At 40.5% G+C, this 18,353-nt stretch overlaps 1 protein-coding gene across 1 annotated transcript in view; it reads left to right on the top strand.

The window, feature by feature from the left end:
* Nucleotides 1-18,353, top strand: part of FARP1 (FERM, ARH/RhoGEF and pleckstrin domain protein 1) — a 202,273-nt gene that overhangs the window by 145,860 nt on the left and 38,060 nt on the right. Inside the window, exons 7-14 of the mRNA XM_057366200.1 lie at nucleotides 1,096-1,210; nucleotides 2,372-2,519; nucleotides 5,175-5,270; nucleotides 5,822-5,985; nucleotides 7,609-7,677; nucleotides 8,415-8,490; nucleotides 9,781-9,794; nucleotides 10,159-10,394. Of these exons, the coding sequence (XP_057222183.1) occupies nucleotides 1,096-1,210; nucleotides 2,372-2,519; nucleotides 5,175-5,270; nucleotides 5,822-5,985; nucleotides 7,609-7,677; nucleotides 8,415-8,490; nucleotides 9,781-9,794; nucleotides 10,159-10,394 (918 nt within the window). The remainder of the gene's footprint in view (nucleotides 1-1,095; nucleotides 1,211-2,371; nucleotides 2,520-5,174; nucleotides 5,271-5,821; nucleotides 5,986-7,608; nucleotides 7,678-8,414; nucleotides 8,491-9,780; nucleotides 9,795-10,158; nucleotides 10,395-18,353) is intronic.

The raw sequence follows: 18,353 nt of genomic DNA, 5'->3' as shown, positions 1-18,353 counted from the left end.
TACATCTGATCCCAGCCTGACAGAAACACCATGTTTTAACTGTGATCTGAAACCTTTCCTTTTTCTAAACAGACTTATTTTGAACAGAACTGGATTAAGGGCTCATTTACATGGGTGGAACTGAGGCGAGGATGAAGCAGCTGTATCTGAGCTGGGGYCTGTCATATCCTGGGTCAACTGTGCAACAACGTGACTGACTGCAACCCTCATTTAATTTGAGGCACTGTATTTTAATTTCCCTGACATTACCAAGGTAGCAGCCTTTGTTGCAGCGATGCTGCTGTTACTCCATGCCTATTCAGTGAAAAAACTAATAGCAAGATTTCCAGAGACRTTCCAGGAATAGCAGGCAGCAAGATAGTAATTTGGCACCCACAGATAGATTGCCTGCCCCTCCCTCACCCCCACACCTGCCAAAAAAAAAGGAAATTTCACTGAATGGGCTGCAAAATGAAAGGTGGGTGTGCCATACTGTTGCACACACAGTGAATAACTGCAGCAGATGGGAGCAGCTTTGAGGAGGAGGGAGACAGAATGTGTCTCAAAGTGCTGCAGAATTAGAGGAATGTTTCATAACCCCATGAGGTGGATTACAASCCTGTGTTCAAACAAGCAAACAGAACCAGCTTTCCCAGTCTCTCTCAAAGGTTACCATGTGGGACATGAGCAAGGAGAGGAAGCTGGTGCTTGTCTGCCCCATGGAAAAGAACCTGAGTTCCATGAGAGAGTGTGAGAGAGATGGATCAGTTCTGCTGAAATAGTGCTGCCCTCCCTGCCACCCCTCCCTTCTCCCCACACTAGTCCAGGTAGCACTGATGGCTTCGTCTCTTCAGTTGACATCCAACAGCTTGGTTGTGGTAGATGGGAGAAATCCTTGGGGCTTCTTCTCACATACCAAATACTGACACAGAGAGGAGGAGAGTGATGTGTGGAAGGTAATATAGTGGGAATCGGAATCATCAAACCATGACACAGATTGCAAGGAGCTATGTTTGCTTCTCTGCCCTCTTCCCAGCTGTCTGGGTGTGTTGGATTGACCACATTACTCTGATGTAATACAGTGTTTTAATGGACTTTACTTAAAATTTTCCACAGCTGAGATTGGGGATTTTGATGAAACCATAGACCGTGAACACTTAACGAAGAACAAGTATATACCTCATCAAGAAGCACTAGAAGACAAAATCATGGAATTTCACCGTAACCACATGTAAGACTTTTTTTATGCTTTTTCTTGGCCTCCCTTTCCTGTAGAGTAGTTCTAAACTGYAAGTGTATGCTAGATCTGAAGTACAAAAGAGGTGGTTTGGACCTCTGAGTTTCTCAAAGSCTGCTTCTCAGAAGCTGTTAATGCCTATGAACTTTCTGAAGGTTACTCCTGCCTTTTCCCCATCATCATAACAAGATGTTTAAAGCGCAATTGATTTGATACTCATTCAAGCATGCTGTTATTTTACAGTCTATTTCATACAAAATGCTCCACTGCTGGTTTTGTGCATGCAGGTATGATTGCAAATCATGAGTGATCAGTCAGGCACTTCTGACAGTAGTCTTTCGGTTTCAAGGACATTGAATGTTGCCTTTCAACCTTTCCATGGCTGTATTTTGAGTCATGTGAAGAAGGGTTTAGTGATAGTTTTAGGAAAAGCACAGAGTACTTGCAGAGTTAGGGATTTCAGGGAACAGAATTCAAGATGATGATGCAAATTGGTATCCTAAGGTCTGGGGAGAAGACCAGTACTAAGAGGATGGCAAACAGAAGTACCAGTAAGGCATAAAAAAGTTTTTTTTGGCTGTCAAGAACACTTCAAGAAGTAAACAGTTTCACTTTTGAGCTAGATTGAATGATAGGTGAGTAGTACTGATTTCTATAGCAGTAATAATTAAAGCTTTACATAGTTTCATCACAATTAATGTGGTGTTTATGGCTTCCTGACATTTATGGTAGGGTTTTCATGCCTTCTGTTTTACTTCATTTTGGTACTACATTCACTTTTACAATGAATCATCATTGCACGCTTCCATTCATGGGTTTTTTTTAGGAATATGGCATGTTCTCCAGTGGAAAAAACAAAGGGAGGTAGTAAATTCTATTAGAGATAATGGTTTAAAATCTAGCTGTGTCAGGTGTCTCAGAACTGGAGCAATCAAAATTTATAATAGACTTTAAAATCTGTGGATTYTTTGATATTTGTTTAGATGAAGTTGTCCTATCTGGTGTAAGTCTGGGGACATAGAAAAACCATACAGATATTATAGCTCTGACTGATCAGTCTCTTTGATCAAATGCCTCTTTGTTCTCWGGAGGACCTCTTGATCTCTATTAAAAGGTGTGACAAGCTTGTGAGCATTCTCTCTTTTCTTTCTCAAGGGGACAGACACCMGCAGAGTCTGACTTCCAGCTTTTGGAGATTGCCCGTCGACTGGAGATGTACGGAATACGCTTGCACCCAGCCAAGGACAGGGAAGGGACAAAAATCAACCTGGCTGTTGCCAACACAGGCATTTTGGTGTTTCAGGTTAGAGTTGCTCAGGACATAATTTTGTACTTCATAAAGCAGAGATTTCTGACAGCAGTGAAAATTCAGCCATGTCTACAAGCACTGTGGGAAAATGCAGGAACTTCCAAAATTTTTATAAGAATGATCTTAAACCTGTTACAGCTGAATTGGRTCTTTGGCCTCCAGGGACTCTTACCTTACATTCATGCACAGTGTAGAGCTCCATCTGCACCCACAAGGTKCTGTTCAAGATGTAAACTCAGCCATAGCTCAGTTTGCAGGTTGGTCATTTCGACTTCTCCCACGTGTAGAGGGGTAGATCTTGCAGGCGTGGTGTGCATTAAATGGGTGAGAGGCAGAGACAAATAAAACAACAGACAGCTGGAGTGCATGAGGAATAAGGATGAAGGCAGCAAATGTAAGTTCTCTGTAGTGTTACTTTGTCAGAGTTTCCACAATTTTCTTCACCAYCCTCAGCCACTGTACCTTTGCTGAATCCATGAATCTCACTTTTTTTCCTTAAAGATCCAAAGTATTTTCCTTCTATTTCTTTTCTCTCCTTTCCTACCCTAGTCAGTCTAGTAAATATTCATGAAGCATCATTAGCAAACTTATCAAATTCTCGTTCTGCAGTTCCCCTCAGRTAAATAACAAATTGGGCTTTTACAAGTGTGAAGCTACAGGTAGTCAGCTGGTACAAACTGCTTTTACTGTAGATGCTTACCTCACTCTGTGTTAAAAGCAGTAAGTAAACTGTTCTTTAAAATGTCCCTTTTTACAATTGCAATTTTACAATTTTACAATTTTACAATTTTACAATTTACAAGATTATTTGTTTTAACTGTTTGACTGTAATTAAAATACTACTGTTCCCAGCCTTATGAAGTGCTTCGAGTCCTTTCATGAAGAAAAGTAACAGAAACAAACAAGCCCAGAAACATCTGACCCAAATGGTGTGAGATCAGAATGTAAAAATCCCAATCAACCAAGCAGCCAAAACAAGGCAGCAAATTRAAAAGATCCCTGATCAACTATATGAGTTGGTAGTAGAACCCCAAAACTGAAGCAGTGATGAGAACACTGGGATGGTGTTAGAAATGCACACAACTCAATCAAGTGTATGTTCAGGCGCTTGCCCTACTCCCCCACAGCATTTTCATCAGCTGAATTAATGAAGTGCCAAGCCTTTTAAATTAAGAATGTTTTATAAGGTCRGAGTATGTGTCCACAGAAAGCAGCCTGGGCCTCAGAGTCCCAGCTGACAGCTGAGATCCTTCCATAAAGTGCAGCTGCAGGTTGATGGCCCAAGGCTCAATTTGTCAAGCTCTGAAGTCATCTCTTCTTGACCTAATGTGTTTGGGGCTTTCAAAACAGTTTTGTTTTGTTTTTAAAGTTTCTGAAAAGCTCGAAAATTTTACTGGGTCAAGCTCCAAGACTGAATGCTGAAAAGGAAGTCAGACTCTGACCTGCTGGAGTCTGCCCAGCAAATGGTGTCTGTCAGCAGGCTTAGGGCTTTCTTCAGCCACTTCATAGGTCAAGAGATAAGTTCTTATTTTTATTTTGGTTATAACTGGCAGAAATTGAAATATGAGGATCTCATTAGAATGACCCCATTGAAAATAAAGGTTCACTCACAAATGGCATAAGCTGCAGTCAGACGTATTGAAGTCTGCCATTTATTTAGAAATCAGTGTAAGTGCTGCTGATTATTTTAAGTAGATTAATTATGTGATTCTTAGACAGCTGGTTGATTTAGCAGAGATCATTACACTGTCATTACTCCTACAGCTGTCTGGTGATGGTGCCCAAATCGACATGGGTTTCTGCATTTAGCAATCCTGTAGAAGTTCTCTGAAACTTCTGTGCTGTGCTCTAGGAGTGTTTATATTGAAGTCTTCATTGAACAAASTGCTGTAATGAATATTTTAAAATARTACCTYTACTACCTGCTGACATAGATTAAGAGTGAAACCTCTGGAGGGTAGGGGCTAATGATGTAGTGGCTGGGAGTTGGAGTATTATGAGGATAATTTCCTTCTTGCTGTTTGCTTATGGTATTGGTGCTTTTYCCCAGAAAATAATTTTGTGGCTCGTCAGAGACAAGTAATTTGCTTAGATTGCTTTTGCTTCTGGTGCTCCCTATGAAAGGTCAAAACACCAGCGGTATTTTGTACTTCCAATACAAGACTTGGAGTTGCTTGTTTTCTCCACAGTTAAGCAATATTTAAAGGGGTATTCATTTTGTCCTGCAGACACACAAAGGGGGASGARWYMYMYCWCWTYRAWGWGRKRKRWYGTGTCTGGATTCCCTGCATTCTCTGTCAGTGGTGGAAATAGAGTGAGGCACCTTTGGAAGGTGATTTAGTCCACTGAAAATCTTGGCTCTGCAGAGTGGCACGAGATAACAAAAACTGGCCCATCCAGTCTTGWGCAGTGATAGTGGGTTGGATGTTTTCACAATAACTCTCTGTATTGCAAGAGTTTAACCAAAGTGCCTGCCTTCAGTCATTGCACCAGATGTTTATGGTTTGCATTATCAGAGGATGAATTATAAAGAATGTCATTTCAAGTTAAGTGAACAGATGATTAATGTATGGCAAGCTTTCTTTAGTAGTTTAGATTTTTCCATTCAGATCTGGAATGATTAAACCCTGCTGGCTTTGTTCTCTGTAGGGTCACACCAAGATCAATGCCTTCAATTGGGCTAAGGTTCGAAAGCTGAGCTTCAAGAGGAAACGYTTTCTTATCAAACTACGGCCTGATGTGAATGTAAGTCCTTGCTAGGAGTCGATGAAGTTGACAAAAGGTTATTCGATTAATTTCTGCTCACAGGTCACGGGTGGTTTTTACCACCTCATGAATATTTTTAAAATCGTTTTAAATGAATTGCTTGTGTTCACTGTTGGTACTGCGCACATCAACCTGGCATCTCAGGTGAGCAGTCCTAGCAAAGGACATGTAAATTGGATCAGTCCTGATAGAATGTACCAGAGCTGTCTTCTGGTTGAGACTCTGGTACTGTATCATCAGTTCTTAACGTATGGCACGTAATCAACTTTTTCTCATTAACATTCGAACAACTGCTTATCTCTGTTATATTTGTCAATGAAAGGAAGTTTGAGCAATAGCTTTGATATTGACAGGCAGACCAATGCTGTCTCAGAGTCAGAAGGATAGKGCCTGTTAAGCCTGAAAGCCAGTAAATTGGGAAGAAGCTTTTTTTGTTTTGTTTTTTGTAGYGTAGCACCTGATTTGTCAATGCATTTCTCTAATCTATGTTGCTTACCAGCTTACATTGCAAATGCTATCCCAATTTTCAGAGTTCATTCCAGGACACCCTGGAATTCCTTATGGCCAGTCGAGATTTTTGCAAGTCTTTCTGGAAGATCTGTGTGGAGCATCATGCCTTTTTCAGGCTTTTTGAGGAACCTAAACCAAAGCCTAAACCAGTTCTTTTTTCTAGAGGTTCTTCATTTAGGTTCAGGTAAGATGTGCATTCTTTCCACCTTTGTTGCCTCTTCATTTCAAAATCACATCCATAATGGTCTAGGATTAAACCTGTTATTTTCAGCTCACCTTTTTTACATTGTAGTTTGCTCCTTTGTATTTTCCRTTGCATCTTCTCAGCCAGAATAGTGCAAAGAACACTGTAGGGGAAAACCCTGCATTAATTTTGTAGTAGTTGTTGCAAAGTAGCCTTCTGGAGGTAAGATATAAAGCATATAGGGTCCAGCTGCTTTTGCATAAGAATATTCACCTCTGTCCTAYGCAACATTAGCCAGCAATTTTTTGKGACTTTYTGAATCYTCTGCTCCTAGGGTTGGGTCTTTCCTATGCATCACAGTAGAGATTTGTATTTTTGCTGCATGTCTTTGTGATGAACCCATATTTATTCAATTAAAAGCAATGCCCTTATGCAAGGACCTTTATCCTTACARAGGATTTAAGTGAAATGACCACCTATGCTAAGACCAAGTCTACCTGCGATATTGTTAGACCTGTAGGAAAGTTTTTAATACTTGGGTTATTGTGTTGGACTTTTTTTTCCCCCTTACACTGGCAGAAGCATCATCATAGATATTGCATTGTGTATGCCAGGGGGAAATCCTTTTATTCATAGAGTTTACTTTGTTTGTGGAGCGGATACAAGCTGAACAGCCAGAAATGCTCTTTGCTGAGATGAATGATGCACTCCAGGTGCCTTGCACAAGAACACAGTGTATACATAGCCATTCTTACTCTCTTCCCACTTTGCTTGCTGCCTGCAAAGTAAATTAATTAAKATGGAAGGACCTATGCTGGGTAAACAAGCTATAACTTGCTAAGYTTCTGCCTGAGTAGATAGAAAAGTGTAAGTGCATTCAGATTACCTCCTGCTTTGGAAAGCAGGTTTTGGCTACATCCTCCACTCACTGTGATCTCTRTTCCTACATTCAGTAACTTTTTGCAGGCCTTGGAAATCTCTAATGAATTGAAAGGATYTGGCTCTCAATTGAGCATTCTGGAGGTGTGGGTTTCCTGTGCTGCTCTCAGTTTGCTTTGGGGTTTATAGCTTTGCACAATTGACAGTGCTGGGCTTTCTCACTGCTTGTAGCAGAAGGGCAGAAAGGGATTTCCAGCCTAAATCTCTGCAGAAAAGGTGTATTTTATTGTAGCAACCAAGTAATGAAGTGCATGTCAGGGGATTTCACCTTGCTCCCAGGGTTACCAATATCAGATAAGGCAGGTCTTTGACTAAAAAGGGTTCAAGAAGATATATTTTTGTGMGAGGAAAGCTTAACCCCTTCTTTACTTTCCATTGTGGTGACTTCCCAGTAATGCAGTACCCTTTAGGGCCCACACAGCTGAATTTAAGCRGTTCTGAAATGGCATCAAAAGGTATCTCCACAGCAAAAAAAAGAGGCAAGTAACATGCAAAGTGGTAAAAATCTGTRTATGTCTCACCGGGTCACCTTCCTTATGATCTTATATGAGTTCCTGCCAGTGAAACTTTTGATAGTGACAAATACTTTTCTGGTTGCTGTGAGTTTATTTGCAGGCCATATGCRTGTTTATGATGACCAGGTGGTATATTGTATTAAATATTTTAACTGTGGTTTTCTTTCAGTGGTCGGACTCAGAAGCAAGTTCTTGACTATGTTAAGGAAGGAGGGCACAAAAAAGTGCAGTTTGAAAGGTGAGAGGAAATAAATTATTTATCCCAATATGTTATAATCTAAGAAAAAACTCTGTTAGTTATAGTCTGAGATCTTGGCATCAGTCCAAAGAAAAMGTTTCTTTTCTGCTGGTTGACAGTTCATCACGTGTGTAATATCCCTGTGGAATGTTTTGGCAAAAGTTTCATAACTTTCAGTTCACTTAAAATCAATAGTCTTCAATCTGTTTTTCAGCAGTGAGTGTCCTACTATCACAGGTAACCTTCTCCCAATCTGATTTGCACCCTCTTTGCTGGGATGTGGTTATTGTATGTGAGCAGACAAATTCAGCTCAGAATAAAACTGAAAGTAAGGAAAATACAGCCAAGCTCAAGGGAGAGGTCTCCAGGGAGACTGAAATTCTTCCAGCTTGCTAGAGCCAGTTCTGTCTGAACTCATCTTGCTCATGGTGAGCTGAAACTAATAGCCAAAATGCCACAAAGACCGTGACAAACAGTTCATTGCTTATGATTCATGCTTACCTGATAGACCACTTTTGCTTCAATGCCTCTCCCTGTTCTTACAGTGGTACATTTGCAACAAACAGCACATTTAAATTTTACAGAAAGGAGGAATGTTAATCTGTTTTGGTGCAAACTTTTATGAAAGCTGTTAGTCAAAAGATTTTGTTTTAAAAGAGACATGTCTCTTGATTCCTGTTTGTCAGGAAAAAAAAAACCTGAAATAGCTCTTTATGTGATTTTCCTTTTATCTCCAGGAAACACAGCAAGATTCATTCCATCAGGAGTCTGACTGCACAGCCTTCAGAACAGCATACAGAGGTGCCAAAACAAGTCAGTGATGTTGATGAAACCCTGGAAATGAAATCCTTTTAAACATTCCTTGTTAGATTACCCTCCACTGATTGCTGTTTTGAAATCCTAGGAGCATAGTTTTCTGCTCACTTATCATTTAACTGGGAGCTAAGGAGCCCTGGGTGTCATAAGCTTYAGGTTCTGCAGAATGAAATAGCATCACTTACAGGCAACCAGACAAATACAAATAGTGAGCTTGTCTGAGCTGTACTAATGACCATCTGAAAAATTGCAGCCCTCAGTGGTACTGCCAGGGTCCTAGGTTGTAGCTGGCTGTTGCATCTGGGGAAAGTGTAATTATTTTTCTTTGCTGGGAGGTYTTGGTTGCCAGGTGTTAGGTTAGTATTAACCAGGGAGGAGAACAGCTATTTCCTCAGAAGAATTGCAGTTCTGGCCTTCTAAGCCATTATCTCCTGTAGATACCTTATGTATCTATCCTATGTTGATAGCTGCAGTGTGTTATTAGTTCACAAATCCAGAAGCCCAGGAGTGGTGAGGCTGCAGCAGCTGCCTGTTCCCAGCTCTGGCTGGCAGTGGGGCTGAGCACGGAGTCACTGCAGGCACCCACGTGAATGCACACATGCAGTGCATGTACACATAGCCATGCAGCCAGCCACACAGGTAAACACAGAAAACAGCACTCCCACAAACACAGTGCCAGTGGCCTCACCCTCTTCCACTCTTGGTCTGGTCTCTCCAGTTGCTGGCATCCCAAACACACCAAACACATGGATGGGCTGGTGGCTCTCCTCATACAGCCTTCAGAGGAGACAGGTCAGGAAGCTTCCTTTTCCTGACTAGGTTGTTGTGGTTTCTCCACCTGCCAGTGTTTCTCTSTGCTCACCTGTGTCTGTGGAGATGAACCTTTGATCACATAAGCTGATGTTAGGTAGAGCTTAAATAGCATGAGCAAACTACTGGGTTAATATATTTAAGAATGCTACCTGAATCTTCACTTTCCATGCATTTCTCCCTTTTGATATTCACAGGCTCTCTGCTTTTTGGAAATTTAGGAAMTTTGGAGAATTCCATTATAAATGGAGCTCATTTCAAATTTTAGCATTTTAATGTTGTTAAGACAAGTTCAGGTAGATGGAGCATGGCTGCTGGGCAGATGTGTGCAGAAAAGCCAGCCTATGAACTAGGGGCAGGTGCACCCCAGGGAATGAATGTGKGTTTCTCAAAAGCTCACACATGACTTTTTTAGTGTATCTAGGTAGGCTGTGCAGAATTTGTCTTATGTTTTTATCTTGTCCTCCAACTTCTCAGAGTAGTGAGAGCAGGTTAATGTTCTTAGAGTGTTGATGGCTGCCTTAGGACATAGAAACACATCAAATACCCCTTCTTATGTTGCCACTTCATTCTGTCTGCCCTCTCTTCCCTTGTTTAGCCCATGTATTTTTTCTGTTCTTCAAGATCAGAAACCTCTTTTTTAAATTCTAATGAATTTTGAGGCTTGAGTTACCTCTTCTGTTTTCAAGMGACTCCTATGTTGCTGCAGATGCAGTGCAAAATTTCGGTGCRTATTTACATATAGCCTTTTCCCTCTGGCTCCCATCCCTCCCAAACCTCTCCCCTCCAMCCCTCCCTCCCCTTTTGTCTTCCCCTTTGTCTCCCCCTTGCCTTCCCTCTGTTATCTTTCCAGAGTTCTAGAGCCCACGGAGAGGACAATGATGCTGCAGCAGTGCAGAGCTGCCGRCAAGGAAAGGAGTTGAAAGCTTCAACAGAAGACACTGGACAGCACAAGAGCCCTTCCTTGAAGAAGAGTCCAAAGGAAGGCAGAAAGGCGGATGGAGCAGTGGTCTCAACAGTGGAGGAAGAAGAGGAAACCACTAAGGACAGGATTCAGCAGAACAGACCTCAATCACAGCAGCCAAGCACAGGTCCAGCTTCCAGGGCTGCTCATGGCAGCAGCACCTCCATTCCTTTCATTGACTGCAGTGATGTAGATAGCGAGTATGATCTCCTCAGAGGACAAATAACCCGGTCATATTCCCAAACAAATGACAATTATGAGGGTGATTTGACCAGTGGTGCCTATATTCACTACAGAGATGAAAACCGCAATAGAACTAGATATAGGGATTCCTCAGCTTCTCTAAAGTCTTCCCAGTACCTCTCTGAAGAGTACCTTGATGATAACACAGCTAATCTCTCCTTCTACACGGGGGGAAGCCCCAGGATGCCAAGGCATAGCTCTCTGGTTGATGAAATGTTTAAAGGGCCAGGGAGCCGTAGCCCGCTGGCCACTCCTTTGCCTCCCAGTAGCAAAGAGTCGAGCCCCAACATGAGCCTGAGCAGAACTGGCTCTCAGGGTTATGTCTCCGAAAAYGGGCACAGCTGCAGGGTGAGGGCTGGGGAGGAGGACAGCCACGCCACTAACTGCCATGGGTATTGCAGATATTCTCCAGGCACTCAAAGGCATCGTGCACAGAAAACCCAAAATCTCTGCAATAAGTCAGTTACGGATCCATTTATCCTAAGCCAGATATCCTCAACCCCAGGGCAGGAGTACAGATCAGAGAGATACTGCAAAGGAGGCGGGGTGGCTAAGATAGCGTCTCCAGAAGGCAAAATGCTGGCCAATGGAATGCCAGCTGGGGCCCAGTCAAAGCAGAGCCCGGTCGTGCAGTCGCTGCGTGCCAGCGGCGTGATGGATCACATGGCTGCCATCCAGATGATGGAGGGCTCCACCAGCAGTGGGACGGAATCCAGCGATTCCGACTCGGAAGTCATTAATCCCTTCACTCACCCGCTGGTGTTTGGGAACCCCGTTGTGCTGAGCTCCTCTCCCATGCCTCGGAATAAGTACTCCTTTGGAAGCCTTCAGCTTGACGAGGAGGCAGAGGAGGATGTGTCTGTTGGCCTCAGTGATGAAGATGGTGTGCAGGTCTTCAGCTGCTAGGGACAGGGTGTGTGAGACCAGGGGACACTGTGATTGCTCACTCCAGTGGTTGTGTCTCCTGGGGCTCACGAGTGGCTRGTAATAATTTCAGCACACGGGCTTTTTCAGACGTTATCCTTGTACAGACCAGCCAGAGGAAGTAGTAAGTCTCAGTGATGCTTAACAGTTTGCATCTCCTCTGAAAGRCAGGAGGAGAGGAGCATTATTCCTGATTTAGGTACCTCTGTAGGACTTTATATACTTACCTATACTTTGTATGAAGTCATGTTTTAGGTACGCATTGTAGCTGCTTTGACACTTTAGTTATTTTGACAAAACAAACAAAAAYCAGATTAAGTAGGTACATTGTGCTCTTTCGTATGTCTGTTACAATCTTTTTTCTCTCCCATATCAGGAGAGCAACTTATGAGTGCCTCAACAGAGTTAGGAGAAAAAAAAAAAAAAAAACTTGCAGCCAAATGCAGGCAGCTTGATATTCAAGACCAAGACTTGTTGAAATCTTGAAATATGCTGGAAAATTTTTTCATAGCAAGAATGTGTCTGGTCTACTCATCTTCATAACTCATTTTATAATCTGATTAACTGAGGGTAAAAATTAGGCATGTATAAAATGACAGTATTGTCAGGAAAAATGACAGTATTGTCTTTTTCTTCAATGGGTTCAATCAGGCTGATTTGATGATGGAGATTTTGAAACTCCAAACTCTTCCTTAGGCAAGAAAGAGAGCAGGATGAAAGATACAATTCAAGTGAAAAAACTTTGATCAAAACAGCTCTTATGAAGAGTCGTATGAGTATTACTTGCAAGGCAATCCTTTCTGTCCTTTATGGTATATTGCAAGAAATTTTTTAATCGCTTATTCTTTCAGTGGAATTATTATAGAAACATCAAAGTTCTGTGGTGGATCATTTTGAAGATGGTGGCGGTTTTATTTTTTGCTTTGATCATTAAAAATCTTTATCTGTGCAGGATCCAATTAGTCTTTCTTAAGCTACTTCTTTTGCTGGTGCCACCTCACAAATTTTTCATCCCCTGACAAGAGATTGACAAAAATAGCTGTTTCCAGGCTGATTGTCTTCTGTTCTATCCACAGAGTGGATACAGGCAGAAGGACAAAGAGACTAATTCTGTGTATACTTCCATTTCACAGGCCAAAAGTATAGAGAATTAAAGTATCCTAATAAAATCTGATTTTAGTTTCTCCAAGTTAATTCAGAAAATCCTGATGAAAAGTCCTGTGTATGAAAAGTGTCGTACAGTTAGTAGAGCTGGGAGACAAGATGTGCTCTTTATGATTGGCCTTACTTTTAACTTTTATATATTTTTCTTGTGGAAGAATGGAACTAAATCCAAGAATTTTAAGTGATGAGTAATAGCACTGACTGAACTGCAGGTCACTTCCAGTGATCTSCATCATGTAGTACATGCATGCAGCAATGATGAATCCATTCACATAAGTACTGATGTAAAAGCGACAGGACTTTGTAAATCTAGAAAATATAAAATTTTCAAGATTGTTTTTRCAAAAAATATAAAATAAGAAGTGTTTTTAATTTTTTTAATGCCTTGGTCTATGCACACTTTAACAGAGTTTAATCTGAGTGAAGGATATTTAAAAATATACCTACAGTAGTTAGACATGTGTTGTTATATACTTTACTGTTTTACAAGTAAAATATATCTTTGTGTAAATACGAGTATTAACTCTCTCATCCCCTTTAGTGTGTTGGTTTTCTTAGAGATTAGATAYCTATTCTTGAAAAGGAATGATTTAAAGCATCTGTTTAGGTACTGATACTTTAAGGACAGGGAATACTCTCACTTATTCCTGTAGTTAAAAGCATGAGTCTGCAAACGATGAGATTGATAATTAGGGAAAAGCTTGCTTGTATATGATTCTAAAAGAGGATGGTTTGTGTTTTGGATTTAGAATAGCTGTAAAATAATTGCCTTGAAGTTCTGAATATATAAGATGAAATATAAGTAGTTGAAGCTCGCATCAGCAGCTAGTGTGAGCGTGGGGAAGTGGGTGCATGAMTCTCCTTTTGATTTACTTTTTATTGCCTGTGCAGCAAAAGCACCAGTAGGTATAAAGTAAAGCAATAGCAATTTGATCAGATGAATTTATTGCTTCATTAGCCAGTAAAATTAGAGTTGAAGTAATGGATTTTCACCAAAAGGATTTGCAGTAATTTCTGCTACTTAAGAAAAGTGAATAGATTTCACATTCTTTAAATTYAAATGAATATAAAATTTTATAAGTAGTGTTTACTATTTTGCATCCTTTCAGGTACTGTTTCCAGGCCTGAATCTTCTCTCATATGCCTACAAAGATACTGAATTTATAACTTTTGAAGAACAGACCTGCTGGGTAGCTGGAATAAGCCTAGTTGACAATAAAATATCTCAACAGCTTTTCTTTTTCCACTTCAGTATTATCCTCAAAAATGCAATATGAGGATTTTTCTCTGTTTTCAGTCATCTGGCACTTTTTCAGCTTGGAATGTTTAATTAGTTGTTGTTTTAACACATGGAATTCTTCCAGTTATAAGAAGTAAAGCCTATAAATTACATAGGAAATGTTAATTTAGGATTGATTACTTCTGCAGCATTCTAATGCCAGTGAAGCTCCATTTAATATCAGTAGACAAAGTTTTAATTAAAAACAGTCTGTGGGCCAAATTCCTCCACCAGACATGTGGTTCATATCTGAGCCCTTGCCAGGAATGTGAAGTGAGAAAGGAGTTTTAAACTGACATTTTTATGCAGGATCAGGCCCCTTGAAATTCACCTGGGAATTTGTTTCTGTGGGACAATCAGAAGGACCTTGCAGAAAAGAACAGAAGCCTTTAGGGCAAGACTGCACATGAGATGAGATGGAGGAATTCTTGTTCTGGCTCACAAAATGCCCATGGAAAGAGGAACTTGCCAGTTCTAGTTCGTCATTGCAAGCATTTATTAATCTGAATACACTGGACAGCAGCAGTGATCCAAGCATACCTTTGTCTCAGGTATAGCAGGCAGTTACAGACAAAGTTACTAATGGATTCTCCCACCAATTCCAGTTGATTTTGGAATGTGGCTGATGGTACTTCTGGTTCACCATTTTAAAAATTTTATTCAATCCCATACTCATCAAGTGCCCAGATATCCTTAGGCAGTGGCTACAAATGAGGCAGCTGAATCCTAGTGAGATTGGGTAGCTATGTTTAGTCTGAATTGTGTAGTCCTGGATCAGCCATCTCCTGTCTTTCCAGAGGATGTGGAAGAAGCCTTTCATTGGCTGATGAACCAACTCTGTCCATGTAGTTGGAATAATACAAAAACAAGTTGCAAAAGCAGTTAGGGGTTTGTCCATAATAATGTGCAGATCTAGGTAACCTCTGGATAAAAGGCACTCTGATTCATTCTTTGCTATTCCAAGTACTATTCAGCTGTCCTCTACAATGGCAGTAGGAAGGTCATGTCAGACAATTTTAAGTTTTCTCCTACTCAGCAACAGCTCAAATTTGTGATGTCCTCTTGGGATCTTGTGGATGGGGTTTTTTTTCATATCAGCCTTTTGCAGAATCTAGTTTTCCTCTGTGATGCAGGATACGAAATTTGTCAGTAGGTGAAGGAAAGATGGAGAGTGGCAAGTTGTTGTAGGAGCTGAGACCTACATAGGATATTGCAYGTATGGTGCTTTGAATAATTGGTATCTGAATGGCCTGGGCTGCACTGCTTTCAGATTCAGTCCATATCCCCTGGCAWACGTACTCCTGGTGCACCCCGTGGGGTGTTCTCTGAAGGTGATTTACACCAAGTGCTGYCATTTCACCCATAGCTCACAGGCCTTCCTAACAGGCACCATCCCTCTAACCACTGCAGTGCATGCTRAATACAAATTATATCAAAGGAAAACTGGAAGAGAAATTTCCATGGGTGGAAGACATCAACATGTTACTGAAAGCTTTTAGGCTTGCTGTATTTGCATTTACCTTATGTGAATTATACAGAGCTAAGATCAGTTTTAGGCAGATGAATATAATGAAGGTGATGCATGTTAATAGCTTGAAAAATCCTATCAGTTTATAAGTTTTCTTCAAGATTAAAGGGAATGCAAAACTGGAAAGAATTTTCTTCACAGAGCATCACTGGTAATACTGAACACAATCATTAGAACCCAGTAAAGAGTGAAAAAAACAATGGTTTGTGAGTTAATTCACTAAATAGGCTAATATTACTAGACCAGACTGCTTCAGGACCTGTATTTTCTCCCCTGAATATTTGTAGGACTGGGTTTTGTTGGCAGTGCAGCTTTCATTAGTGGAAGCAGCTCTGTTCATTCTAAGACAGGAGCATTCGTGCCAGAAGTTCCTGCTCTGACCTCTCTGTCTGTACATGCAAGTACCTGGTGGTGATCAGAGAAAGTCAAATAGAAAATGGGTGAGACAGATCTAAAAGCTGTTTATAGGCTTAAATTCTGTCTTTTTCAGTCCCATGATAAACACACAAACATAGAGTCTCTGYAATCCCTAGAAGTTTCTTCTAAGGAGCTCCAGGGTCAGGAAGATAAGGAAAAGAGGAGAATAAAAAGCATCTTAATCACACAATATCTAGCCCCATTTATTTACAGTCCCCTTTGGTGTACTGTGTTTCCACTCTTTTTCTGAGAGTTTAAAGCTCTAGTAGTTTTACAAGGTACTCAGAGAGTAGGAATTATGTTGATCAGTTGAACTGATTGAGCAGACCCGATTTTGAGTTTTGAAAACCTGTGATTCAGTATTATCTATATGCAATTAGCATGAGCTGTGGCTATTCCTGGAACAGTTCTTYAACAGAAAAAAAGGTTGCCTGGCCTGTAAATTCTGTCAAGTTCCGTGTTTGTTTAACTAATCTCATTATTCTTAATGAGCCATTAAACTTCTGTCAGAGCTGACTTTAGAATGAGATTTTAATTGCTGCAATTTAACTTCTAATGATGAAAAACAAATTATCAATCCAGGTTTTGCCTGACTTCCACACATGTTTGAGGAAGTTGGGTGTCACAGCCTTGTGCATGGAAATGTGGACCACTGGAGAATCCCTGTCATTCAACAGCATGGTTGTCACCAGCTGGAAAGAGCAGTGAGTGTGAAGGAAAGAGGTTCTGTGTTTAAGCATGTGATAAGGTGAAGCAAGCCAAAATCGCTTTCAGTCTTCCAATAATGCTTCTCTTTCTCTCCCCCTCTCTGAATAGTGTCATTTTTTACGGCAGCTTCTGTACCCTTGAAATTATCTCTTTCCTCTTCATKAAGGGTATCAATCCTCTTCTCTTAAGAAATAAGGGAAACCCTAAATATGAGGGAAATTGAATTTTCTGGAATAATTTTTAATATTGGCGTTTCTTTTTTTTAGCTGCTGTCAGACACAAATGGTAGGAGAACAGTCCTTTTGTCACAAACCCAGCTGCTTGTTGGTGTCTCCTACTTGATGATGATGGTTTGGGGTTTTCTGATGGCAAATGGCAGATGCACAGCGTTAACACCACAAGGACCCAAAGCTCATACCTATGTGTAACTTTTCGCAAATGTGAATAGCAGCAGATGCTGGTTTCAGTCAAGCTACATAAGGAAATTTTTTTTTTCCTGTACTGTCAGGTTCTAGAAAGGAAGGGAATTTAAATCCTAAAGAACTGACATTAGCAAAGTCTTTCCTCTTCTGTTTCAGTAGTTTCTATAGTTACTGAAATATGCCTAGACAAAGGCACATATCCTAGTTACTTATTTGAAAGGGAAATAATTGTTGTTGAACATGTGCATCCTGAGCACAGGTATCTTCTGTGTTCCTCCCTATGGTTAGGCTGTGTGGTGCCATTGATATTTTAAAATACAGAGTTTCTAGTTAAAAATCAAAGGCATCATATGTCCAAAAATCCTAGTTTGGGTGACATGTAGCAGTTTTRCAGAATATTTTGTCTTTTGTTCTAGTTCTGTGTTCTATAAAGAGCATGTAGGATAAGCTTTGTTTGTGTTGTTTGTTATTAAAAGCAGTGAGCACTTTCTTTTAAATGTTAYGAGATCTGGAAAGCCTGTGTGCCTGGCTGAGCTGTGCATTCACAGGCAGGTTTTTCACAAGTATGTGTGTAAATAATGGTGGCATTATTATAGTAGAGGGGGTAAAAACCTGAGGRTCATAAATTTGCATGACATAATTGTAACTAGTTTGTTCAAGAGTTTTAAGATGTAATTTTCACTGTTGATTGTTTTGGGGGTAAAGTTTTGGCCCCTGAGAACCATAAAAATCTACAGTTCATACTGATAAAAATCAAGTCTAAAGGCAGTAATGATACAGCTGTCACTGACTGAGCACGGAAGGTGGAAGGAAAATGAATGCTTTCTGATTCAAGAGCTTTCAAGCTTGTTAAAATTAGATTAGATGCTTTCTGTAAAATGCTGCAAATCTTGTTTTGAGAAGAGAACAGGCTTTTGCCTTTGATGGTTTTCAGCAAGATCAGAGATAGCTCCTTCTGTTTAGTTCAGAGAATGTTAGAGCTCATGCCTGTTGCTTTTCCATGAGGCACTTAAAAATGTTTGATTAGCTGAATCCTTATATTTCCCTTTTCCTGCTAAAAAAATCACCTGGACCCACTAACAAAAATTCGTAAGCTTGGCAATGTTTCACTTACGCAGCACTTTCCTGATTTCTGTGTGTGCACATGCATAGATTTAAAAAAAAAAATCTGAATTGTAAAAATTGATTTTTAAAATTGGCAATGCTGGGGACTTCATTCTCATTTTTGTCATTTGTTTAATACTTTTAAAGAGAAACATTTTTTGTTTCGTTGTATGCACTGTTTTGTCAGCATGTACCTCTCTGGGAGAAAAAGCCTTTTCAATGTTCTGTCTATCCTCAAAGCATGGTGTATCTTCTGTTCCTTGCATTGTTTGGAGCCCTGTCTCGATGTCCTTTTAC

The sequence above is a fragment of the Malurus melanocephalus genome, unplaced genomic scaffold, assembly GCF_030028575.1.
Source record: "Malurus melanocephalus ecotype Western Australia unplaced genomic scaffold, MMel_1.1 scaffold_61, whole genome shotgun sequence".
Classification (NCBI taxonomy): Eukaryota; Metazoa; Chordata; class Aves; order Passeriformes; family Maluridae; genus Malurus; species Malurus melanocephalus.
Note: the sequence above shows the minus strand (reverse complement) of the source record. Positions and strands in the feature narration are given on the sequence as shown.